The 27,393-nt window shown below is 45.0% G+C and overlaps 1 protein-coding gene across 1 annotated transcript in view; it reads right to left on the bottom strand.

The window, feature by feature from the left end:
* GSAP (gamma-secretase activating protein) overlaps positions 1 to 27,393 on the bottom strand; it is a 214,831-nt gene that overhangs the window by 34,359 nt on the left and 153,079 nt on the right. The window contains exons 18-24 of the mRNA XM_082255164.1: positions 17,350 to 17,432; positions 16,331 to 16,384; positions 16,034 to 16,162; positions 7,411 to 7,469; positions 6,768 to 6,799; positions 4,181 to 4,239; positions 1,770 to 1,865 (exon numbers count right to left, since the gene is read on the bottom strand). Of these exons, the coding sequence (XP_082111290.1) occupies positions 1,770 to 1,865; positions 4,181 to 4,239; positions 6,768 to 6,799; positions 7,411 to 7,469; positions 16,034 to 16,162; positions 16,331 to 16,384; positions 17,350 to 17,432 (512 nt within the window). The remainder of the gene's footprint in view (positions 1 to 1,769; positions 1,866 to 4,180; positions 4,240 to 6,767; positions 6,800 to 7,410; positions 7,470 to 16,033; positions 16,163 to 16,330; positions 16,385 to 17,349; positions 17,433 to 27,393) is intronic.

The following is a 27,393-nucleotide window of genomic DNA, read 5'->3' as shown; positions in this document are numbered from 1 at the left end:
CGCCAGTTAACTGGTTTTCCTTCCTTGGACCACTTTTGGCAAGTCCTGACCATGGCAGACTGCGAACATCCCACAAGTGCGGCAGTTTTTAGGTGCCCTGACCCAGTAGTCCAGCTATTACAATTTGACCCTTGTTAAAGTCACTCAAAGCCTCATGCTTGCCCGTTTTTATTTTCTGCTTTCAATACATAAACTTCAGGAACAACATGTTAACTTTCTGCCTCATATAGCCCACCCACGTTCAGATGCTTTTGTCAGGAGATAATCATTGCTATTCACCTGATTTGCCATTGAAACTTTTCCACTTCCCAAAATATAAAGCATGTATATTCGTTGAACTGGATGGACTTGTGTCTTTTTAATCACTTGCCGACCGCCGCACGACTATTTACTAGCCTGTGAGGCTTCTAGGGAGCGAGCGCGCGCTGTCGGAGGCGCGGTCACGGACCCCGCCGGGCACTCGCAATCGTCCGTGACAACAGAAGAAAGGCAGGCGGTTGATGTAAACAAAGCCGCCTGTCATTCTTGAAGAATGTACGAATGTAAGAATGGAGATCAGACGGTTCTACTATGTAGGACCGTTGATCTCTGTTCTTACACCAGTAGCCATGTCCAATCACAGTTAGAAGCACGCCCCTAGGACACACTTAACCCCTCCCTCTCCAATACAGTTAACCCCTTCACTGCCAGTGTCATTTTTACAGTAACAGTGCATATGTATAGCACTGATTACTGCAGTAATGTCACTGGTAACCCCAAAAGTGTCAAAAATGTCAGTCAAGGGTCCGATCTGTCCGCCGCAATGTCGCAGTCCTTGCAAAAAAAAAAAAAAATCGCAGATCAAACAAAAATGACAAAAATCTTTCCCTTTGTTAGTAAAACGCGATAACTTTTGCGCAAACCAATCAAAATACGCTTTTTGCGATTTTTTTTTTACCAAACATATGTAGCATAAAACAAATTGCCCGAAAATGTTAAATTTTGATTTTTACATTTTTTGGGGGCGGGGGGGGGGGGGGGGATTTCATATAAAAAATGAGAAAAATATTGTTATCTTTGCAAAATTGACGCTCTTTTTTTGTTTACAGCGCATGATCAAAAAAATCGCACAGGTGATCAAATACCATCAAAAGAAAGCTCTGTTTGTGGGGAAAAAAAGGACGTCAATTTCGTTTAGGTACAGTGTCGCACGACCGCGCAATTGTCCATTAAATTCATGCAGTGCCGAATCGCAAAATAGGCCCTGGTCAGGAAGGGGGTAAAATCTTCCGGGGCTTAAGTGGTTAACTATGTACCTCTTTAGACCAAAACCTTTTTCTTCATCTATGTTTAAGCATCTAATTTGGTGCAAACTTCAATGGTGCCATTTAGAAAACCCCCAACCCCCGCAACTTTCACTGATTACATTTAAGCCCCGGGTCACACCAAATGCAGCTTTGAAATCATGCTACTTCAGCACGATTTATAAGTTGCCAATCAGTGCGATTTCGTGTGCAGCTAGCTGACAACTGTGCGACTTAATGCACAGATGTCAATGCAAGTCGCCCATGAAAAAGCCAAAAATAGTGCAGAAACCTTTTTAAAAAATCGGAGTTGCACCGATATGAATGGTTCCATAGCCAGAAATAGGGTGCAGCTTGTCACGCGACTCTGATCTGTCAAATCGCATGACAAGTCACACTGGTGTGAACAGGGGCTAAAAGAAGTATTGGGAATGCTAGAACATTTTACAAGTTCACTTATCTGCTTCTGAGTCCCCAAGCATTTACCTGTTTAGAAAAAAAGTCCAAAACAATCTTCTCAATTTTGTTTTTTCCAACATGATGGAGATGTTGTGATAAATGATCTTTTAGTTTTACCATCATCTGTAACAAAGTAATTGTATTCATTTTATAGGTAACATTTTCTGAATCCTGTTCCAAGGTAAACAATAAGTATTACATTTTAGATCGCTGAAAGATGATTTATGAAAGGTTGTCATGGTTTTTTTTTTTAGAACTTACACATCATCATGGCTCCTGCACTAGCTTAATAAAGAAGTCAGATGTTACTAAACTCATATTCCTTTTAATAATTAAGCATCTGCATATTGTAAGTGCTCATGGGAAAGGCCCTTCTAACTCTCTTGCATTAAATTGCATTGTAACCGTCAGCCTTTATTCTGTTAAGCCCTGCATAAACTGTTGGCGCTAAATAAATTCTGTATAATAATACTACTATGAATCATACTTATACCTTTCATCATATGCAAGGAAAGAACTAAACAAAAGGACCACTGTGCATGAACATATTTGACCACTTTCAAATCCCATTTTGCAACACGGCCATATATTTCACAGCAATGTATTCTAAAACATCCTTACTTCTTGAAACTCGGAAACCTAAATAGGGTTATAGTTCTCTAAAAAGAGTGCGTTAAACCAGTCATTTCATTTAGTGTTAGCGACATCTGGTGTGCACTGCAGAAACTGCAATAAATGATTTTGGGTGAGGCGGATGACATTTCGAGGTTTAGTAAAGGCAAATGTACCTAATTTTGCAAGTGAATTTTAACTTTGTATTTTTGCCAGGTTTTTTTTTTTTTTACATTATTTTCTTTGGCTGCAATTGTGCATTCTTTACAAAGTGAATTTTCCCAACATCCATTAAACTAAGTAATCATTACCATACTGTGCACTGCATGTGCAGTACATTAACCTCAACTGACAATAATGCAGTTCTAAGCTATATGTAATGATTTGGGCTCTATAAATACTAATTGTGGTTGACAGGGATAAAACCCTTTTTGGCCATCATGTATAACTGAGAAAATGACCCAATGTAGTCTAGTGGACAGTTTTTTGTAAGAATTTCATAGTCTAAATTCAATAAAGGGATGAGCCTTTTATGAAGTACATTCACAACGTTCTTTATCAAGTTTTATCAAAAGGATGATGGTAGCATCATATACCACCATTGGCAATGATCTATTCACAAAAGCCTCTCTATACACATAGACCAATACAGAAGCAATGATATCGGATATCTACTACAATTTTTAATAGTAAGCGATCAGGCTTTACCGTTGGGTAAGACATCTTGCTTGACCTCATCTTCTGTAATTGTCTTGTTTAACATTTGCACTTGGACTGTAGTCAATTGAGTAAGGTCAGTAAACCCAGGTAGGCATCTACACCTTCCTTTGCTTAGGTAAGTGCAGAAGAGTATATGTGGCTATAGAATTCACTAAAACAAACAGGCAAGTATGATCTTTAGAATCAATTAAATACAACTTTCGCTATTATGTATTTTAAGGATAGACTAGGTCACCAATATAGGCAAGGAGTTTACTAAACTGGTTTACCTACTTAAAGTTTTAATGCAATTTTAAATTTGGCATTTTCATGTAGTCTGAACAAATGTATGCATGACATGCTCTTCTAAGCCAAACGAGTTGGTTCAGTAGGATTTGCTAAAAAGCTCTGCTGATCTTGGCATGACACACAAATGTCAATAGCAAAGTGAACCGGGGACCCCAAGATCTTGTTTAAGCTTGGGCCAAGCACCCCCTCTTAGTCTTCAATAGGCAGCAGATGGGGATGTTTACATGCCACTTCCGCAATGCCTCGCATCAGCAGCTAAGTCGGCCCGACACGTAGCAATTTGTGAATGGCAAGCCCACCAAATGCCAAACATTCAAGTTCAATAGGGAAGCGCCGTAAATGCCCCACAACCAAGTGCAATGGATGTGGTCGTTGGAAAAAAATGGGGTAAAAACAGGCAGTGAGGAGGTGGCGCATTACATCCTCACCCAGTCAGTATACTCTGGAGTGCCAATGTGAACGGAAATGTTTAAATCTGACCTAAAAGTCTGAAGTTCAAATGAGAACGGTTCCAATTGTATACTCACTATGCAGTTTCTCATCACCGACACCCAAATGGATTCTAATTTCATGGATCTGAATTGGTAGGAAGTATGTATGAGCGTACTTTTTTTGGTATGACAAACCTGCATTTTTGTTTATTTAGATCATGAAATTTACCACAGCATGTCAATTTTAGGTGTCGTGTGTTCCGCTAAATCACCTTTATCTGAATCAAGATCTAATGACACACACAGCAGAAGTTAGAGATTTTGCATAAGAAAGGGCTTACATTACAAGGTGTACATAAAGTAACCATGTTGTCATGCTACACATACCAGTCCCATTAGATCCTTTTGAAGGTAGTCTTCTTCTTGGATTAATGGCACAGTTCTTTCTGTTAGAAAGGAGAAGCGTAATTGAAGAATTTAAATCCACTGCAATAACCAGACTGTTTCCAGTCAGACTAAGAGGAGCTGGATGGCAGAGATGTAATTAGGATGCTATCCAGCCAAGCCAAAAAATGAACAGGAAAAGAGTGCTGGTACCACCTACTGGAGAATACACGATGTAACCACCTTTTTTTTTCTTTTTAGGAATAAAACACTAACAGGAGCTATAGAACGATCATAATGTGTGCACACACAGACTAAAGCTGGGTACACACTACCCAATTTTCTTTGAATTTTTATCCTTTAGGATTTACCAAAACCATGTAATATGGAGGTCAAACCTAAACACTTTCACTTTGTATGCAATCAGGCAGGCCCTTGCACTACATAGTTAAAAGGTAAATCTAACAAAGTTGTATAGTGCATATCCAGCTTAACATGGTAACACACTAAGACATCACTACAGATGTGTCTTGTCAACAAAAAAAGTTACTTCTTTGTTAGGGTACCTGTTTAGTTAAAGACCTTGGTCTGGTCTTTGTCTACTAATGCCGGCTAAAGCATATTGTCTAATCAGACTGCCCTCGTACTGGTCTATTTGGTCTATTGCCTGATATCTACTGCAGGGCTTCCCAAACGTTTATTGGGCCGAGACCCACTTCTGAATACAGTTATTTGAAGCAGGCCTAAAGTAAGCCATCAAGCAGGGTCTGGTCTACCTGGTCCTGGTGCTCAGCTCCGATCCACTGCACTCTGATAACAGCTCCACTCAGTCCGACTCCTACCCCGAGGCGACGCCTCCCATACAGAACACAGCACGCACGGCAAGGGGCGGGGTCAGAACATCAGTGTAACACAAGGCCCCGCCTGCTCCTTGTAACATAGTGCGCTGCCGATGCCTGGGCACCCCTGACTGCTCATTACAATCCGACAGCGACCCACTCAAACGCGACTCAGCTTGGGAACTCCTGATCTACTGTATTTACCTTCACCTGCCTGCCAAACTGTACATACTGACTTCGGCTATAGCTTGCATGTTGTCTGGTTTATGTCTTCTGAAAGTAGATTACAAAGTTTCCCACTAAAGATGTGACTATTTATGACCCCTGTGTTAGCAGGTTTGTCCGTATTTTTTTGGTCCCTTTTGTTTTTTTTATAGTATAGTACTCTTGAAAACAGATAATTAACAAAAATGCAAAACAAACTTACTGAAATTTGTAAATTGCCTATTTGTAGTGACTTTGGGCCCTTCCACACGGGCGTTCCGTATTTCCGCAAATCATCCTATTTTTTTGCGGATGATTTACGGACATAATGAATGTCTATGGCATTGCAGATGTCAGCGGATGACCATCCGCTGACATCCGATTTTCTTCCTTTCAGTTCTGTTCCGTTTTTTGGAACGGAACAGAACCCTATTTTTCCTCTGTTAAAAAAACGGAAAGGAAGCAAAATCGGAGGTCAGCGGTGTCATCCGCTGACATCCGCAATGCCCATAGACTTACATTATGTCCGTATATCATCCGCAAACGGATGGGATGATATGCGGACATACGGAGCGGATGACAAGTGTCATCCGCTCCGTGAAAAAAAAAAAAAGGACCGGAGCGGAGCCAAAAAACCGAACGGCCGTGTGAAAGAGCCCTTTTACAGTAATAGCTGTTAAAGATTGCTTGCTCTTTGCTTTCTACAATCTTACAATTACTCATTTGTAATCATTCTAAAATCAAAAATTCTGAAGCAATCGTAGATGATTTTTTAGAAGACTTGTTAAAAAACAACACATTTTACATAAATGTATTACTGAACTATTAGTTTAAACAATAAAAGGTCACCAATGGAAAAAGGTAAACTTCTATGAAACATTATGCAGGCTAGTGTTAGTGAGGGCTGCGGGTGGGCATTTCAGTGTATTTTTGCTTTATATATTTTTTTATTTCATTGTCATTGCACAGCAGCAGGTTGCTGCACCAAACATCACACGAGTGTTGTGGTGTGAATGGAGTGTATAGAAAACAATTTTTATTTGTCCTAGCAGACCAGCATTCACCAGAGTGAAAAAACACAGGTCATCGCACATAACAAGCCCTATCTGGAGTTAAGTATTCTAATCAAATAATCAAACATGAACGCTAAATCAGAAGTGGGTCTAACTTTTCTGCTGTACACAGAAAGAAAACACAATTTCAAGGACACAAATCTGTTGGCGTGTAATGTGGCCTGAACAAAAGATTTCAGAGGCCTTCAAAGCACAGTTTCCTTGTAGCACTAATAGGTTTGATACACCAAGGACAATAGCTCACTGGTGTTTGTATGGCTTTTTTTTTCTGCATTATACCATTTTCTCCCATGACTGTCCTACACACAGAGCTATCCCCACTTTGTGTAAATGTGTATAGAGACGGACCGTAGGCTTGTTCAGTGTCAAGGAATGATTTGAATGGTTTATTTTTCTATATCAAGAAGTATAAAAGTTGTTACAGTTAATATTTTATGTTAAACAATAGTACATAAGGCAGATTTCACAACATACCAAATTTTGTCATATCCATGTTTAAAAGAACCCTGAAAGAGAGAAAAAAATAAATATCTATACACATTTTCATTAAGAATAATTTGGTAGGACTTCCTAAAATGGAAGTAAACTTCCTTTGTTGATTTTTACCTATAGGTAACCCTACAGTATAATAATGCTTACCCTTTAGGTACAGTAAATATCTCGTAAACGTGCAATTGGGGACAATACCAGCATATGCGCACTGGTCTCTGAATGGACTTTGCTGTCCATTCAGAACTCCGTTCCGGGGGGCCATGACATCTTTAGGGCTCAGCCATTCATACGGCCAGAGCCCGCGAATCAGGAAGGAAGACCGGGTGAAGATGGAAGCGCCTACTGCAGTGACAGCGCATCAATGGAGGGCTTCATTTTCAGGTAAATCATAATAATGTGCTAGTACAAATAATAAGGTTTTTGATACAGTTCCATTTAGGACACATTTATATCTGTTGAAAACTGTGGAATATATCAGTCATGGCTGCTATAAAAAACCCTTTACCTGTATATATCTATATATCAAAAAAAGAAAAAAAAAAAAGGATATATGAATACTTAATTACCAACAAAGAGCTGCAGTTTCAGACACCTACACCTGATAAAAAGTCAGATGCCAACTTACTTCTTTGCATTCTCAAGTATATTTCGTTGATAGACCGCATTTCTCTTCTCACCAGTATCCTGTGTCAGTAGAAACAAAAGCATATATAATAGATGGAGACACCCAAAACCTATTTCTACTAAACATTTTGGTTTGCCATTTTCCCATGGTGCCTTTTTATTTTAGTTCAGAAGTATTACAGTGAACAAGCTATTGTGTGCACTGAAAAACATGGATAACAACTAGGGGTAACTATTATCTTTCAAGCATTTTACAAAATAAAATATTTATATGGACCAAAGTTATTTAAGTGCATCTTGAATGTCAAAAATTTCACTTCCTGGTCTAAAAGTGTATGTACGCCCCAAATCTAATTTCTTAGTTTGATTTGCATCATGTCACACTATAATGTAGTATAGACCAGTGTTTCTCAACCTGTTTTTAGTCAAGGCACAGTTTAGAATTGTGCACAATCTTGGGGGCACACAAGTCTGAGGGTTCGTTCACACCAGGAGGTGCGTCTGAGTGCTCGCTTTTTTTGCATGTTCCCACCGTTGTTTTTTTAATGGGCGGTCTTATGTCCATAAAACACACAAAAAGCTGGTGGCATGATTTTTAAAACGGCACAACACCAATAGGCATGGTACTGCGGTACTATGTGTTCTAGCAGGTGCAAGCAGGTGCAAGCGCACTCACATTTATGCGCGAGGATGCCATTAAAGCGGTAGTAAATGCTAGGAATAATACATTTAAAAAAAAAAATCATAATGTGCTAGTATGAAAGACTTATTTATTTTACAGCGAAGCCCTCCAGCTGCACAGGTTTCCATCACCCAGTCACTCGGACAGCCGAAGTCCAGGTTTGTGGACTTCAGCTGTCCGAGTGGCCGAGCCGTGATGTCGTCGTATGCTATTTCTTTAGAGCGCATGCACTGGTGACATCAACGGCTGCTGCTGGCAAGAATATTTCCTAAAACGGTACAATTTAGGAGATATTCATTTTACCTACAGGTAGGCTTTATTATAAGCTTAAATAGAAAAAAGGCACTATCAGCGCAAGTAGGTGAAAAATGACATTAAAAGCAGCTGTACTCTCAGGTCAACATACAACACCCGTCTCAAAGTCTTTATATAAAATAGAGCAGCGCTAGTATATAAAATTGGATTTTTGTAAGAACTTACCGTAAAATCCTTTTCTCTTAAGCTCATTGACAGACACAGTCCTCTTGATTTATATCAATTGGGTTATACTGCCCTCTACAGGAGTAGGACACTAGGCAGAAAAAAACTTTTGGCCACACCCTGGGGGCAGTCCCAGGGGGTACATCTTCTCTCTCCCTGCTACAGGATGTTAGTTATGTCACAAAGCAGTGTCAGAAAATTCAACCCAACCCAACTCAAAATAGAGGGGCGGGTACTGCGTCTGTCAATGAGCTTAAGAGAAAAGGATTTTACGGTAAGTTCTTACAAAAATCCAATTTTCTCTGTCGCTTATTGACAGATGCAGTCCTCTTGATTAATATCAATTGGGACGTCCCAAAGCAGTGCAACAAATGAGGGGTGGGATAACGGAAATCAAAATCAAAATCCAATCCAGAAGGCCCAACCGGTGCCGACTAGAAGTCTTAAAGGCTCATCAGACAAAAGGATGAGACTCAACTGAAAAGAACGTGGAGGAAACCCAAGGGATTCACACCATGCGATATAAGACCTCCATGTGCGATGATAGACTTTTCTGGAAGTCGCTTTCCTCGCTTTAATTAGAGTAGGAATAACTGAAGCTGACAAACCCTTGTCCTTCAGCACCTGGGTCTCAACAGCCAGGCCGTTAAAGCCAGCGATCGTAAAGCAGGATGGAAGATCAGTCCCTGAGACAGCAGATCCTCCCTGAGAGGAAGTCTCCAAGGAGCGTCCGCGACCAGCCTGACCAAGTCGGCGTACCAGGCTCGACGAGGCCAGTCCGGAGCTACCAGGATAACTGGAATCCCCTCCACCTCTATCCTGCGAAGAAATTTCGTCAGCAACTTGAGAGGATGGAAGGTATACAGTAGCTGATACTGCCCCCACGGGGCGACCAGCGTGTCTGCGGTGTCTGCTAGAGGATCGCGGGAGCGAGCTACAAACCTCCGCACCTTCCTGTTGAGCCGAGATGCCAACAGATCCACATCCGGGGTGCCCCAACGAAAGCACAGTTGGTGAAATACCTCTGGATGAAGAGACCATTCCCCTCGATCCAGAATCTGATGGCTGAGATAATCTGCCTGCCAGTTTTCCACCCCCGGAATGAATACCGCGGAGAGAGCTGGAACAAATCGTTCCGCCCAACGAAGAATGCTGGCCACTTCTATGGCCGCCAGAACACTCTTGGTGCCCCCTTGGTGATTGACGTAAGCCACGGCCGTGGCATTGTCCGACTGGATCCGAACCGGCTGCCCCGGAGCTGCTCGGTCCAGTGAATCAGACAAAGTCTAATCGCTCTCAGTTCCAATACATTTATCGGTAACCTGGACTCTTCCAGGGACCAAAGCCCCTGAGCAGATAATCTGCCGAGAATTCCTCCCCATCCGGATAGACTGGCATCCGTGGTGACAATCGTCCAGTATATCGGAAGAAATGACTTCCCCTGGCTGAGCATCGAAGACCGAAGCCACCAGACCAGAGACTCCCTGGTCCGCTCGCTCAAGCCGGATCCGATTGTCCATGGAATCGGGATTCCGGTTCCATTTGAGAAGAATCTCCTTTTGAAGGATTCGGGTATGGGACTGGGCAAACGGTACTGCCTCGAAGGAGGCCACCATCAGTCCCAGGGCCCTAATGCAAGTCCGAAGGGAAGGCCAGTTGGCAGACAGCAACAACTGAATCGTTGACTGAATCTTCTGGAGTTTCTCCGCAGGAAGAAACACTTTTGCCAGGGATGTGTCTAAAATTAGGCCCCGATATTCCAGCCTCCTGGTGGGAACCAAGGATGACTTCTGCAGGTTCACCAGCCACCCGAACTCTTGCAAAGAGATCATAGTGATCTCCAAATTTAGCAACAGAGCCTGTGGAGACTCCGCACGGAGAAGAAGATCGTCTAGGTAACCTAGAATCGATATGCCCCGCTGTCGCAACAGCGCCAAAACTGGGGCTAACACCTTTGTGAAGACCCGGGGAGCAGAGGCGAGACCAAAGGGTAACGCCGCAAACTGATAATGGTTCTCTCCCACGGAAAAACGAAGGAAACGCTGATGTCCTGCATAAATGGGAATGTGAAGATAGGCATCCTTGATGTCTATGGACGCCAGAAAATCCCCCTGATGCAGGGAGGCCACTACTGTGCGAATAGAACCCCTAAAAACGTTCTGTCCAAGGAACGTGGACCACCACTCCTTGTTGCATCAAATCCGTTACTGCCCCCCGCAAATCTTTTAAGCGATCCGGGGATAGTCGAATATTGGAAGGGAAGAATCGCACCGGTGGAAGTGATCGAAACTCGATCTTGTATCCCGACCGTATGACTTCGCGAAACCATTTGTCCGGGATTCTGGAAAGCCATGGATCCGGAAACCGGTGAAGACGTCCCCCCACCCCAGATATGGGTGGGGGCGCACCTTCAGGCTTTAGTGGTTTTATCTTCAGCTCTGGAAGAGCCGGACTTTTGTTTCCCCGACCAGCGCCCCTTGAAACCCCCTGGAGGGGCTTTGGAGGGCTTTGCCTTATCGCCCGCCCCAGCGGGGCGAAAAAACTTTTTATGAGCGGAAAAGGAAGGCCCCCCGTCTGTGACGAGGTCCTTTACCCTTAGTAGTCTGTGGCAAAAAAGTGCTCTTGCCCCCAGTGAGATCCTTGATAATCTCATCCAAGGTGGCCCCAAACAGGCGATTCCCTTGAAAGGGGAGATTAGCCAAAGCTTTTTTGGAACCTTGATCCGCCGACCAGCACTTTAACCACAACACACGCCTGAGGACCACTACTGAAATCGATACACGCCCCAACAATGGAGCGGCGTCCAGAGCGGCGTCACAGACAAACTGTAGCCCTTGTATCATCTGCTCCAGCAAGTCCGATACTGCCGGGGGGGATACTTCTCCCCTCTAGGTCACGGCGTAACAACTTGGTCCATTCTGTCAATGTTTGTGAAACCAGACCAATGGCAACCACTGGCCTAAAGGCTGACCCTGTCAGGGAAAAAATGGAGCGGGATAGAGCTTCCACCTTACGATCCACCGGATCCCTAAAGGACGGAGCGTCCTCCAACGGGATAACAGTAGCTTTATTTAGTCTGGAAATCGGTGAATCCACCAATGGTGGTACCGTCCATTTTTTAAGGAGGGATTCCTCAAACGGATAGCGCCTAGCAATCCGTTTGGAAATACCAGGGGTTCGTTTTGGACGACCCCATTCCTCTAATTATATTACCAAAACATTTGGGCAAGGGAAACACCTTTGCCATCTTGGTAGGTTTGAGAGTACCAAAAGGAATTTCAGTATCAGCTACCTCTGCCGGTGTAACCTCAAGTCTTAAGGTTTCCCGGACAGACAATTAGTGCATCCACCAACGCTTCTTCTTGTGCTATGGCGGAGGCAGAAACGTCCTCCTCACTACCTGAGGAGACGGTACCCGAGACACAAGCCCCAGAAGAGGGACCTGCAGCCGCAGCGACAGGCTCAGAATCCGTATCTGATGTGTCAGACGAAATAGGGGTAGGCGGGGGTCGTTTCTTTCGCCCCCCGTCCCTGACAGGCCACCTCTACCCGGGATACAAAAGACTCTAGGACCGCTGATAATGCATCTATAGTGAATGGAGAGTTGGAGGGTCCCGTGGTCACCTCGAGGGGATCAGGTGGGGATACATGTGTCGCAGGGTCCATGGCAAAGCCAGGAACCTGTCAGCTAACAAATGACAAAATTTGAAACTAAAGAAAAAAACTCTCTTTAAAGTAATCCCTCAGCGCAATAGCGCCCCTTAGTGACCACTTGCTTTGGAGCCCCCACAGAGAGAGAAGAGACACCCCCAAGGCTTACCACCTGATGCACAGAAGTTCCTACCGGACTACTCTCAGCGCTGTCTTTACAGGACAGGAAGTCTTGTGGATTGATCTACCCGGGTAAAGGAAGCAGCCCGCCCCTTCCGGCACTCCCACCGCTGCGCCACGAGGCTGGGTGTATCCAAGATGGCCGCCGCCATAGCGGGGACATCTAGGCTATGCCAAAATGGCGGCCCCGTGTGGCCCACGAAAAAATGGCGCTCCGCGCGTTTGCAGCCTCTGCCGGTGTCAGTGTAACGCCCGCGGCCCCATACCTGACCTTCTTAGTCATGGCTTCCATGCTGCAGCCGACCGATCGACTCGAAAGGATGGTGTTCCGGGCTGCAACCGACCGATCAACGGTAGGTGTCTGACAATCTGCATAACCGTTTTTAGTGGAAATGCCTGCGGCGCCATCTCCATCCCTGACAACCCTTAGTTTACGGATTTGAAAGGATGGTGTTCCGTGCGCTGCAACCGACCGATCACACGGTAGGTGTCCGACAATCTGCCTGATTGTTTTACTGGCCATCCTCCATCCCTGACAAACCTTAGCGATTTAAACGGTAAGTGTCTGACAATCTGAATGACCGTTCTACTAGTAATGCCCGCGGCACCATACTCCATCCTTTACAACCTTAGTCATGGATCCCTTTAGGATAGTAAGTCTCTAACCAAGCCTCCTGGAGTGTATATCTTTACAGGACAGGCCTTACTTACCAACCCCTAATAGGTGGGGAAGATAGGAGGAGTATGTTACAGGATAGAGGGGAACCCGGGATTATGAGGGTCCGATTATCCCACGGAGGGGGGCCCGCGTCCACCCGACAGAGGGAGGGGGGGAACATTCTACTCACCATACCGGAACAGGCGGGCACCAACTCCTGACAGAACCCCTCTCCACCGCGGTGGGGGGCTGTCGGCCAACACGGACGCCACTACTCCAATTTCAGATTGGTCGTAGGCGACCTGGCGAGATGTTTAACTCGCAGGCCCAGTCCCCGTCCAGTGGGACTATGTCGCGGCCGACCCAGCGCGGAGCTAGGGTCTGCACGCGTTCGCAAGCCGGCTGGGGTGACCACTGGATCTCAGCATCCAGCCCGTCGCCCAGACCCAGCATAATTGCTTGAATGTGTCGCGGCCGACCCAGCGCGGAGCTGGAGCCTGCACGCGCTTGTAGGCCGGCTGGGGTGACCACTGGACCTCAACATCCAGCCCGTCGCCCAGCTCCAGCATAATTACTTGAAGATCTCACAGGAACAACTGGAGAAAAAAAGCTAACTAAAAAGGATTTATCTAAAAAATCTTGCCAGGACCAAAGATCCCAGCAAGGAACTTAGGTCCTTACTCCTGACTAGACAGAAAAAAACTAACATCCTGTAGCAGGGAGAGAGAAGATGTACCCCCTGGGACTTCCCCCAGGGTGTGGCCAGAACGTTTTTTTCTGCCTAGTGTCCTACTCCTGTAGACGGCAGTATAACCCAATTGATATTAATCAAGAGGACTGCGTCTGTCAATGAGCGACAGAGAAATCAAGATAGTAATGAAAATGAACAGCATCAATGATAGGAGAACTAATAGTCCATGCAATGCCCGTGAAGTAAAGGTGACATAAAACTTTCTGATTGAAGAAACAGGTGCTCTTAGTGCACTCACGACCACCACCTTATAGATTGGCCTCTCACCTTAACACTACTTGTACTAGGGGTATACACTCCTCTCACACCGAACAATCATGGAACGGTCCTCCCCTTATTGAACGCAATGGATCGGCCACAATCTAACACTCCACAACACCAATAAGCCAGCAGTACTCCTGGGTCAGCTCGGATCGGCAACTCCACTCATGAACATGTATTAGGGAACTTATGTGTTTTTTTTTCTTTTTCCCTTTTTTTACATTAGCAAAGATCGAATTAAAAGTAAAATTCACCAAACTCGCATTTCATATTTCAACTGCACTGATGTCAAAAAGGAATATTTTTTGATGGTCACTGCTGTTTGTCCTTCTATGTCGACAGGTTGGCAATAACTTCTCTAGCAGCCTCACTGCACCTTTTAAGGCGCTTTATGCTGGTATCTAGCTTTTGGATACTGGGCTTCTCCAGTGGCTCCAACCTCCACTTTTTATTCGATAATTGTCAATCCCACTTTTACTTGTGCGGTACCAGTATAATCCGGAAAAAGAAGCAATAATGCCCAAATAGTGAAGTATATAAGGACTCCCTTTTATTGGTAAAATCAGGGGAAACAGGAACACTCACATTTAATGTAGATAAAACGGGCACAATGATCCAGCTAGCCGCACTCTTGCGGTGTTGGTTCCTCTGGGTACTTCCGGCCGCAAAACCGGAAGTCGACGTCACCCGATGCCTCCCGACTAGTTGCGTCACAGATCACGTGACTTTATCAAGGGCTTGATAAAGTCACGTGATCTGTGACGCAACTAGTCGGGAGGCATCGGGTGACGTCGACTTCCGGTTTTACGGCCGTGGCCGTAAGTACCCAGAGGAACCAACACCGCAAGAGTGCGGCTAGCTGGATCATTGTGCCCGTTTTATCTGCATTAAATGTGAGTGTTCCCGTTTCCCCTGATTTTACCAATAAAAGGGAGTCCTTATATACTTCACTATTTGGGCATTATTGCTTCTTTTTCCGGATTATACTGGTACCGCACAAGTAAAAAATGGATTTTTGTAAAATCTTACCTTAAAATCCTTTTCTCTGTCGCTCATTGACAGACGTAGTCCTCTTTGATTAATATCAAATTGGGTTATACTGCCCTCTACAGGAGTAGGACACTAGGCAGAAGAAAACATTCTGGCCACACCTTAGGGGCAGTCCCAGAGGGTATATCCTCTTCATGCTGTATGATGTCTTCAAATATGTGAGTGTATCTGCTTATGATTTTAATAAATATATTGCTTTTACGGAGTTACACTATGTCCCTGTTACCATTTTTTATATGCCATCGATTGCTGAGTGATTGCCGATTATTAGTCGTTTAATATTGGAGGAGTGACATCTGGTGGATTTCCTTGGTAATAACATCAAGCCTGCAGTGGTCTATCCATTAATTTGGGTGACCCATACATTCTGGTAAGCTGCTATATTGCTTACTTGGTGACCCCTTCCTGGTGTGGCTCCTTTCCTTTCATCTCACCCCGGGCTCCGGGATCTACTTGCTGGGACTTGTGGTTCCTTGAAAATCTTTCGGCACTCAAATTATTGTGTTTTATACACTTGTGTTGGACACTTGATTATATATTCACCAATATTTTTTTCTATGGACTATATCTATTGGTATCACATATGTGTTTTTTTGATTTGCATTTATGATGATATAATTATGGCACTTCATTTTTGTTAGTGCTAAACATATTTTATTATAAAATTTTAAGGCTTATTGCTGCCAGCCTGCAAAAGGAAGTGCCATTACTGACAAACGACTTGTTTAACCAATTAAGGACCGCACAACACAGTTATACTGCTGCAGGCAGCCCCTCCTGCGCAAACCGACGTAGGTATACGTTGGTCGCGCGCCTGCAGCTAGAGGGCGAGCGTGCGCCTACATAGGAATCAAGAAATCAAACACAAATACAAAATAAATAGGAGTGATACAGTTTATAGTAGTACTTACCAACTGTGAAAGGAGTTTGCACCAGTCCCTCCTTTGCATGTGACTGCTGTAGAGAAACTGCTGCTGACTATGTTTCATATATTCTAGTTCAAAATGAAACTTCTCCCAGAAGCCTTTAAAGGTATTAATCTGTCAAAGAACCATAAATGTGATAAAGCGATCAATTAACAATGAATGAATATCAAGCAAGCTCAATATGTGGTTCAGCTTTATATACCCTTTTCAAAACGATCATTCTTTAAATAAAGTACTTTTTAAACTTTTTTACACATTACATATTCACATTAAAAGACTTACTTTCATTACTGGCATATCTGTTATGTCGGTTGTACATGAAACCCCACGTATACCCTAAAAAAGAGGAAGAAAACATTTTTTTTCACAGCAGCTACCAAAAAAAGTGCAATCACTACACTAATAAAATGCATATGCCTAGAATAAGAAATGAAGCGCTCTGTAATTAAATCCTTTCCCTAGATTATACAATTTGAATAAAACTATATGCATCTTAAAAATTCAAATCGGTGCAAAAAATGTGCAATATAACAAAAAAAATATAAGAAAGCAAATAAACAATGTGATTCAGTATAATATAGCAAATAATAGTCCTTGAAATTTGAAATTTATATTCCAAAGAAAAAACTCGCAATTTGTCCAAAATGATAACAGTCCCATACACCATCCAGTCCTCATGTGACAGCAATCTTCAGAAAGTATAACAAATGTCTTCCATGTGCATAAGGAATTCACATTTTATCCCCCAATAAAAACAGCACCAAAGCTCCTCTCTGTGTGTCCTCTCGCTTGGTTTGATGGACTCAGCTAACAAAAAGAGATCAAACTCGCTTTTTAGTATAAATATGTATTACAGCTTGCATCCAGGGCCACTCATCATACTGGTCATCAGTCTCTCCAATATAGATGTCATAGAAAAGAAAAGGCAAGATAGTGCAGACCGCAAACCACTATTACCTTTTCTTTTCTATTGTTTATTTGCTTTTTGATGTTTTTTTGTTAATTGCACATTTTTTGCACACTTTGAATTTTTAAGATACATATCGTTTTTTTTTTAAATTGTGTAAATTTAGGGAGAGGATTTAATTACATAGTGCTTCAGTTATTATTCTAGGTATAATCTGGAATTCTAGTCAAAAAAGGTTTTCTTTACATGTTACAAAGACTTGCCAATGGTTATTGTCACTCTCAGGTTTCAACATTTCGGTTGGAGTTCTATTTTTTGGGATGTAATGTATGTAAGGGAAAGGAGACTTTGCATTACGCTTTTTATTCGTTTTATAGGTTATAAAAATACTCACCATGTCCCAGTAGGGCACTGATGTGTATGCCAAAAGTTTATCCAGGTGCGTCGCCTCCGAACCTAAATGCCTGTGTAAAGAAGCTAAGAAGGGGGAAAAAATAAACCATTAAAAGTTTACTACATATGGAACCAATATAAATGGAACAGTTAGGCTATATTTAGATCAACTACCTGTACACATACAGGCATTAAAGTGATATTAAAAGGTTGGTTACATTTTTTGTCATTAAAATAACAAACATGTCATACTTACCTGCTCTGTGCAATGGTTTTGCACAGAGCACCACCTCGATCCTTCAGTTTTCAGGTTTCCCGCCAGCATTTCACCCCCCCCCCCCCACACACACACACACACATACACACAATTCTGCACTTCCACCTAGGAAGCTGATCAGCGGGTGCCAGGGAATGGATATCTCCCGACAATCAGGGAGACACACAGGATGGAGCTCTGCCTATGTAAACAAGGCAGAGCTCTGCTCTGGCAGCGGGGAGTAATGGAAATCCATAACTTCTCCTAGTAAAAACAGCACACAGTACACAAAAACACTGGCTAGGCACACAGTTAACCCTTCGATCCCCCTATATGTTTAACCCCTCCCCAGCCAGTGTCATACATTGACTTAATATTTGTAGCACTGAACACTGTATTAGTGTCACTGATTCCCACAAAGTATCAGTTGGTATCGGATTGTTAGTCGCAGTATCGCAGTCCCGCTATAAGTCGCTGATTGCCGCCAATTCTAGTATAATAAAAAAAAAATTCCAGTATATATTGCGTAGTTTGTACAGGCTCTAAATCTTGTGCAAACCACTCAATATAAGCTTATTGGGAATTTTTTTTTTTTTTTAAACAAAAATATGTAGCAGAACACATATTAGCCTAAATCTTTGAAGAAATGCAATTTTATTTTTATTGGATAGGTTTTATAGCAGAAAGTAAAAAATATTGTTTCTTTTTCAAAATGTTCGGTCTTTTTTTGTTTATAGTGCAAAAAATAAAATTGCAGTGGTGATGAAATACCACAAAAAGGAAGCTCTATTTGTGGGAAAAAAAAGGCAAACTGTATTTAGGTACAGCGTTGAATGACCGTGCAATTGTCAGTTAAAGTAAAGCCGTGCTGTATCGAAAAAAAAAAAACAAAAAAAAAACGGTATGGTCAGAAGGGAGGGTAAATCTTCCAGGGGTTAAGTGGATAACTTCTTCATAATTGCGTTCCCAGTAGAATCCGAATAGAGGTTTTAAACCATGAAACCTAACTATGGAGATAACCAGGACTTTTTTTTCAGCCGTAACGCGGCGGAACAGCATTCCATCACCTCTAGCAGCCCTCTCCTCTCCAACCTATGTCATTTAACACACATTCTTTGGGTTCCAGCACAGCAATGTACAACTGCCTGTATTGATTCAGGAGGTACCTTCCATCCCCACCTCTACTCACACTGTAGCACGGCGCAGAGGAGCGCTGAAACTCCACCCCAGCTACAGTTCTGATAGCTCCTCGATTGGCTGAAAAAAAAAAAAAAAAAGCCTGTGCATACCATATGGAGCACTAGCGGTGAAAGAGGTGAGGGAGCTATGAATGAAAAAAAAAGAAAAAAGGGTTCCAGCACAGCAATGTACAGCTGCCTGTATTGATTCAGGAGGTACCTTCCATCCCCACCTCTACTCACACTGTAGCACGGAGCAGAGGAGCGCTGAAACTCCACCCCAGCTACAGTTCTGATAGCTCCTCGATTGGCTGAAAAAAAAAAAAAAAAAGCCTGTGCATACCATATGGAGCACTAGCGGTGAAAGAGGTGAGGGAGCTATGAATGAAAAGAAAAAAGGGGGGAGAGAGCTCTTCAGAGACTGAGTTCGCAGAGAGAGGACAACTATGAAAGAGTGTGTGTGTGTTGGGGGGGGCCTTTTTGCAAAGTGGATAACTGCGAAAGTGTGTTGGGGGATTTGAGCGCAGAGGAGAACTGAGGGGGGGGGCATTGTAGAGAGGAAAACTATGAATGTGTGGGGGGGGGGATTAATGCTTAGAGGCAAGCTGGGAAAGTGGGGGAAGATTTGTGCGGAGCAGAGAGCTGGGAAAGTGTGGGGGGGGGGATTTGTGTGGAGCAGAGAGTTGTGAAAGTGAGATTTGCACAGAGAGGAGAGCTGGGAAAGTGGTGGTGGTGTGGGGGGTGGGGGATGTTCAAAGAGGAGAGCTGGGAAAGCGGAGGGAAGAGTTGGGGAAGTGTGTGTGTGTGAAGGGGGGGGGGGATTTGTGCAGAGAGGGAAACTGGGAAGGGGAGCTTTGTGCAGAGGTGAGAGCTGCAAAGGGCAGAAGGCAGGTTGTGCAAAGTGAGAGATGTGGAGGGGGAGAGAAGAGGGTAGCAAAGGTGAGAGCTGTGGATTTGGGGGAGAGTTAGATGGGGTTGGAGAGGTGAGTTGTGGACTGGGGGTGTAAGCTGTAATTAGAGGGGTGCAGAGGTGAGAGGTTGCTTGGGTAGAGCAAAGGGAAGATGTGGATGGGGGGATGCTGAGATGAATTGCAGATAGGGGAGCTGAGATGAATTGTGGATAGGGGTGCAGAGTGGAGCTGTGGACGGGAAAGAAGAGGTGAGCTGTGGATGAGGTTTGCAGAGGTTAGGTGTGGCTGGGGGACACAGAGGTAAGCAAAAAAAATAAGCAGAGGTGAGGATTTGAGGGTTACTCTTGGGGGGATACTTGAGGGGGGGGGGAACCAAGGAATTTTCTGGGGAACAGTAAAGCATACAGAGATAGTGAACTGTATGGCACAGCATGCAGGGTCCAGTGGTGGGAATTTTGTAACGCCTTGTACATTACCATATTCAGACCTGTTATACTCTGTATGCTGTGCTGTATGTTACATATTAGAGGCCTCTGGATGGTACTCCCTAATGCAGTACTCTGCACAATGGGTTTTGCGTTACATACTCCTGAGCCCTGCACTTTGTATGCTGGACTGCATTTCACATGCGCTTTACCACTGCTCTGTGTGATGGCCTCTATGTTTCATATTCCTGACCCCTTCACTCTGTACACAGGGCTATATATATGCTCCATATTGCTGTGGACAAGGGATGCGTCGCATTAAATGTAAGCACTATCATGTTTGCCAATTTGTTTTCTGCGCCTTGTGTGATACGCACTGTCACAACTGCACAGTGCGTATCACACTCCTGAGCCCGGTGTGTCATTAAGTCCTGAGTCCGGTACTTTGTGTGTTACACATCATTCCTGAACTATACGCAGCTCTAAGCCTTAACTTATTATAATATTTTGGTGCCGCTGTACTTCTCTAAGGAAAGTGTATCTGGGGTGGGGCTTGGGTGTGGTTAGGGGCAGGGATTTGGGTGGGGAGGGCGAGTTCCTACACCTGTGTTCTGAGAAAAAAAAACCCTGGAGATAACTAGAATATCAAATGAAGACACACACAAGGCAAAAAAAATGGATTTTTGACTTGCTGTAATATCCATTTCTCTGATGTTCATTGACAGACATGGCTCCTGCTATTCTTAACCATTGGGTTATACTGCCCCCTACAGGAGTAGGACACCAGGCGGAAAAAAAGTCTGGCTATGTCTATAGGCAGTCCCAGGGGGTATACTCCCTCTCTCTGATATAGCCACTCCGTTTTGTTACAACCTGTGATGGTGCAGCAAGAAGACTGCGGGATCCAAAGTGAGGTTATGGTCTGTAAATTTCTGGGTAAGCTCCAAGACCTCGGACCAATAAGACCGTAAGAGGCGACAAGACCAAAAGATGTGAAGGAGAGAACCCGGATCCTCCCCACATCTCCAGCACTGGTCCGAGCAGAGTGGGAACATCTTAAGTATCTTCGTCGGGGTGTGGTACCATCTAGTCAAAAGTTTATACCCAGATTCCTGATGTTTACAGCATATGAAGATTTTGTAAAGAGAAGAACATGAGTCTCTCCACCTGTGAATCTGTGAGGGACAGGCCAAATCTTGTTCCCATCTGGCAACATAGGGGGGCCTGTACGTGGGTGGAGGATTGATCAGCAACTGGTAGAGCAGCGAGACTGCATGACGCAAAGGAGAGCGCTCTGTACATTGGGTCTTGAAAGTCATAAGGTGCCTCATAATGTCCTTTATGTTCTAAGGGCGCAGTTGTGGTCAAGAACTACTATTACCAATAAACAATACTTCATAATTGCAGTGTTTACATTACAATAAAATCCAATAGGATTTCATATATTTATGAGCAAGTTCTTCCTTCATTTTTATTGTATTAGATAAAGAGATTTGTTAAAAAGAAAGAAAACACTACAGTGACCTTTAAGTGGCTTAGTGCAATTGTGTTGTTTCTATCAACATCTGCTGCAAAAAAAATTAAAAAAAATCGGCCACATTGTTTGAAAAGAGCTGACTATATTCTGAGAAGGAGCAGTAAAGCACAACTACAGCTTAGCACTGCAATGCAGGAAGCAGAGCCTGCATAAGTAATGAGGACAAATGGCTGCCAGCCACATACATATATCATTACAAATTACACAAAGGAACAAGGTTTGTATTAAACCAAAAAGCAAACCCATTATATTACAGCTTACCAGTGGTTACATGAGGTGGCTACACCTGCATTTATTTAAATTTTTAGGCTTGCTTTCTTTTATGTTCACCTGGTGATCTGGCCATTAAGTCTGTTCTTTTTCAACAGATTAAGCTCTCCTACAGATGTATCAGTTAAGAGGGTTGAGACAAACTATTTACCACTGACAGTGGTGCTTACATTAATCAGCTTTTATTTATTCACGTAAAACCTTTACCCCAAAGGAAAAAAAAAAACTGTTTGCTCCAACTACTTTACTAACTGCAGTGTGAGCTGGATCTAAATCTGCTAGAGCACCTAATGACCACCCCCCCCCCCCCAACCGACAAAGCCGCTGTGCAAAGGTGTCCCTGTGCTCCTTCATCCACAGTGTGGACATACTTATACAGGAAGCGTGTTACTGTCCAGATCAACAGGTGAAAACAGAGGGGAAAAACTCTAAAAAGATAAAACTAATGCACACACAACTATTAATTTGTAAACAGCAAAATTTGATTTTTTGTAAGAACTTACCGTAAAATCCTTTTCTCTTAAGCTTATTGACAGACGCAGTCCTCTTTGATTAATATCAGTAGGGTTATACTGCCCCCTACAGGAGTAGGACACTAGGCAGGAAAAAAGTTCTGGCCACACCTTATGGGCAGTCCCAGGGGGTATATCCTCTCTCTCCCTGCTACAGGATGTCAGTTATGTAACAAAGCAGTGTCAGAGAATTCAACCCAAACCAACTCAAAAATAGAGGGGCGGGTACTGCGTCTGTCAATGAGCTTAAGAGAAAAAGGATTTTACGGTAAGTTCTTACAAAAAAATCAAATTTTCTCTGTCGCTCATTGACAGACGCAGTCCTCTTTGATTAATATCAGTAGGGACGTCCCAAAGCAGTGCCACAAATGAGGGGTGGGATAACGGAAATCAAAATCCAATCCAGAAGGCCCAACCGGTGCCAACTAGAAGTCTTAAAGGCTCATCAGACAAAAGGATGAGACTCAACTGAAAACCCAACAGAAAAAAACCCACGAGGTAGACCACCGGTCTCCTCAAACAGCGGCCTGCAGAACCTTGCGGTCAAAAGAGGCATCCGCCGATGCCAGCACATCAACTTTGTAAAATGATGTAAAGGTATGAACCGACGACCAGGTAGCCGCCTTGCAAACCTGAACCACTGAAGCCTGATGGCGGAAGGCCCAGGAAGCACTAAGCGCCCGAGTGGAGCGCGCCTTAACAGGGAACGGAGGAATCCGACCCTTAATAGAATAAGCCTATACCACCGTCTGTCTGATCCATCTAGAGATAGTCGCAGCAGACGCAGGCAACCCCTTTCTAGGGCCATCCGTGATCATAAAAAGTGAATCCGTCTTACGGAAAGATTCCGTAGTAGTCAAGTACACCCTGATCGCCCGAACTACATCCAAGGAGTGTAACGCAAACTCCCGAGGATGACTGGGCTTAGGACACAGGGAAGGTAATACAATATCTTCATTTAGATGGAAATCTGAAACCACCTTAGGAAGGAAGGATGGATTCGGACGAAGAACCACCTTATCCCTATGAACCACCAGATATGGGGAAGGACAGGACAATGCGGCCAGTTCTGACACCCTGTGTGCAGAAGTGATAGCCACCAAAAAGGCCACCTTCTGGGATAAGGTAAGCAAGGGAATCTCCCTAATATTTTCAAAGGGAGGTTTCTGAAGAACCGACAACACCAAAATTAAGATCCCAGGGCGGCAAGGGCGCGCGCACCGGCGGAGCCAGGTGCCGCACCCCCTGGATGAAACTCCGCACCAAGGAATGAGTAGCCAGAGGCCTCTGAAAGAAGATTGCTAATGCTGAAACCTGACCCTTGATAGTGCTCAAGGACTTCCATGTGCGATGATAGACCTTTCTGGAAGTCACTTTCCTTGCTTTAATTAGAGTAGGAATAACTGAAGCTGACAACCCCTTGTCCTTCAGCACCTGGGTCTCAACAGCCAGGCCGTTAAAGCCAGCAATCGTAAAGCAGGATGGAAGATCGGTCCCTGAGACAGCAGATCCTCCCTGAGAGGAAGTTGCCAAGGAACGTCTGCGACCAGCCTGACCAGGTCGGCGTACCAGGCCCGACGAGGCCAGTCCGGAGCTACCAGGATAACTGGAATTCCCTCCACCTCTATCCTGCGAAGAAGTTTCGGCAGCAATTTGAGAGGAGGAAAGGCATACAGTAGCTGGTACTGCCCCCACGGGGCGACCAGCATGGATGCGGCGTCCGCTAGAGGATCGCGGGAGCGAACTACAAACCTCCGCACCTTCCTGTTGAGCCGAGATGCCAACAGATCCACATCCGGGGTGCCCCAACGAAGGCACAGTTGGTGAAATACCTCTGGATGAAGAGACCATTCCCCTTGATCCAGAATCTGACGGCTGAGGAAATCTGCCTGCCAATTCTCCACCCCCGGAATGAATACCGCGGAGAGGGCTGGAACAAATCGTTCCGCCCAACGAAAGATGCTGGCCACTTCCATGGCCGCCAGGACACTCTTGGTGCCCCCCTGGTGATTGACGTAAGCCACGGCCGTGGCATTGTCCGACTGGATCCACACCGGGCTGCCCCGGAACTGCTCGGTCCAGTGAATCAGACAAAGTCTGATCGCTCTCAGTTCCAATACATTTATCGGTAACCTGGATTCTTCCAGGGACCAGAGCCCCTGAGCAGATCGTCTGCCGAGAACCCCACCCCACCTGGATAGACTGGCATCCGTGGTGACAATCGTCCAATAGATTGGAAGAAATGACTTCCCCTGACTGAGCATTGGTGATCGAAGCCACCAAACCAGAGATTCCCTGGTCCGTTCACTCAGCCGGATGCGATTGTCCAGGGAATCGGGATTCCGGTTCCATTTGAGAAGAATCTCCTTTTGGAGAATCCGGGTATGAGACTGGGAAAACAGTACTGCCTCGAAGGAGGCCACCATCAGTCCCAGAACCCTCATGCAAGTCCGCAGAGAAGGCCAGTTGACGGTCAATAATAACTGAGTCGCCGACTGAATCTTCCTGAGTTTCTCCACCAGGAGAAACACTTTTGCTAAGGATGTATCCAAAGTTAGGCCCAGATAGTTCAGTCTCCTGGTAGGGACCAGGGATGATTTCTGCCGGTTCACCAGCCACCCGAACTCTTCCAAAGAGATCATCGTGATCTCCAAGTTTAGTAACAGAGCCTGCGGAGACTCCGCATGGAGTAGAAGGTCGTCTAGGTAGCCTAGAACCGATATGTCCCCGCTGTCGCAACAGTGCCAAAACTGGGGCCAAGACCTTTGTGAAAACCTGGGGAGCAGAGGCGAGACCAAAGGGTAACGCCGCAAACTGATAATGGTTCTCTCCCATGGAAAAGCGTAGAAAACGCTGATGTCCTGCATAAATGGGAATGTGAAGATAGGCATCTTTGATATCTATGGACGCCAGAAAATCCCCCTGATGCAGGGAGGCCACTACTGTGCGAATGGACTCCATCTTGAATTTTTGTACCTGGACAAAAAGATTGAGTGCTCTCAAGTCCAGAATTGGACGCACCTTGCCCTCTTTTCTGGGTATTGTGAATAGGTTAGAATAGAACCCCTGAAAACGTTCTGTCCAAGGAACGTGGACCACCATTACTTGTTGCATTAAATCCGTCACTGCCCCCCGCAAAGCTTCTAAGCGGTCCGGGGATAGTCGGATATTGGAAGGGAAGAACCGCACCGGTGGAAGTGATCGAAACTCGATCTTGTATCCCGACCGTATGACCTCTTGAACCCATTTGTCTGGAATCCTGGAGAGCCATGGGTCCGGAAATCGGTGAAGACGTGCCCCCACCCCAGATATGGGTGGGGGCACACCTTCAGGCTGTATTGGTCTTATCTTCAGGTCTGGCAGGGCCGGACCTTTGTTTACTCGACCAGCGCCCTTTGAATCCCCCTGGGGGGGCTTTGGAGGACTTCGCCTTATCGCCCGCCCCAGAGGAGCGAAAAAAAAATTTATGAGCGGAAAAGGAAGGACCCCATCTGTGACGCGGTGCTTTCCCCTTGGTAGTCTGTGGTAAAAAGGTGCTCTTGCCACCAGTGATACCCTTGATGATCTCATCCAAGGTGGCACCAAACAGGCGATCCCCTTGAAAGGGGAGATTATTCAAGGCTTTTTTGGAAGCTTGATCCGCCGACCAGCATTTTAACGGAGCGGCGTCCAGGGCGGCGTCACAGACAAACTGTAGCGCTTGTACCATCTGCACCAGCAAGTCCGATACTGCCGGGGGGAGACTTCTCCCCTCCAGATCTCGGCGTAACAACTTGGTCCACTCTGTCAATGTTTGTGCAACCAGAGCAATGGTGAACACTGGCCTTAAGGCTGACCCTATCAGGGAAAATATTGAGCGGGATATAGATTCCGCTTTACGGTCCACTGGATCCCGAAAGGACGGAGCGTCCTCCACCGGGATAACCGTAGCTTTATTTAATCTGGAAATCGGTGAATCCACCGACGGTGGAACCGTCCATTTATTAAGGAGAGTTTCTTCAAATGGATAGCGTCTAGCAATCCGTTTGGAAATACCAGGGGCTCGTTTTGAACGGACCCATTCTTCCTTAATTATATCTTGAAAACATTTGGGCAAAGGAAACACCTTGGCCATCTTGGTAGGCTTGCGAGTACCAAAAGCAATTTCAGTATCAACTGCTTCCGTAGGTATAAGCTCAAGTCTTAAAGTTTCCCGCACAGACACAATTAGTGCATCTACCAATGCTTCATCCTGCGCTTTAACGGAGGGAGAAATGTCTTCCTCACTATCCGAGTAGACAGGATATGAGACACTAGCCCCAGAAGAGGGACCTGCAGCTGCTGTGACTGGCTCAGAATCTGTATCTGAAGTGTCAGATGAAATAGGGGTAGGCGGGGGTCGCTTCTTTGCGCCCCGTCCCTGACAGGCCACCTCCACCCGGGATACAAAAGACTCCAAAACCGCTGACAATGCATCAATAGTAAGTGGGGAACTGGAGGGTCCTGCGGCCACCTCGAGGGGATCAGGTGGGGATACATGTGTAGCAGGTTCCATGATAAATCCAGGAACACTTGCCAGCAACCAAGGATTGCAAAAGAAAAAACTTTTTTTTTTTTTTTTTTTTGTGTAATCCCCCAGTGCAACAGCGCCCCTCAGTGACACCTGCTTCGGACCCCCAGAGAGAGAGAGAGAGAGACAGACCCCAAGGGCTCACCACCTGATGCACAGAAGCTTCTATCGAACTGCTCTCAGCGCTGTCCTTACAGAACAGGAAGTCTTGTGAATCGATTTACCCGGGTAAAGGAGGCGGCTCCGCCCCTTTACACGCCTTCCGGCACTCCCACCGCTACTCCACGAGGTAGCTGGGTGTCTCCAAGATGGCCGCCCCCATGTAGGAGACATTAGGCTACGCCAAAATGGCGGCCCCGCGCGGCCTGCGGAAGGATGGCGGTCCGTGCAGCCTGCGGAAGGCTGGC

The sequence above is a fragment of the Pelophylax lessonae genome (genome assembly GCF_965119305.1).
Source record: "Pelophylax lessonae genome assembly, chromosome: 4".
Lineage (NCBI taxonomy): Eukaryota > Metazoa > Chordata > Amphibia > Anura > Ranidae > Pelophylax > Pelophylax lessonae.
This window is presented reverse-complemented; position numbering and strand designations above follow the sequence as displayed.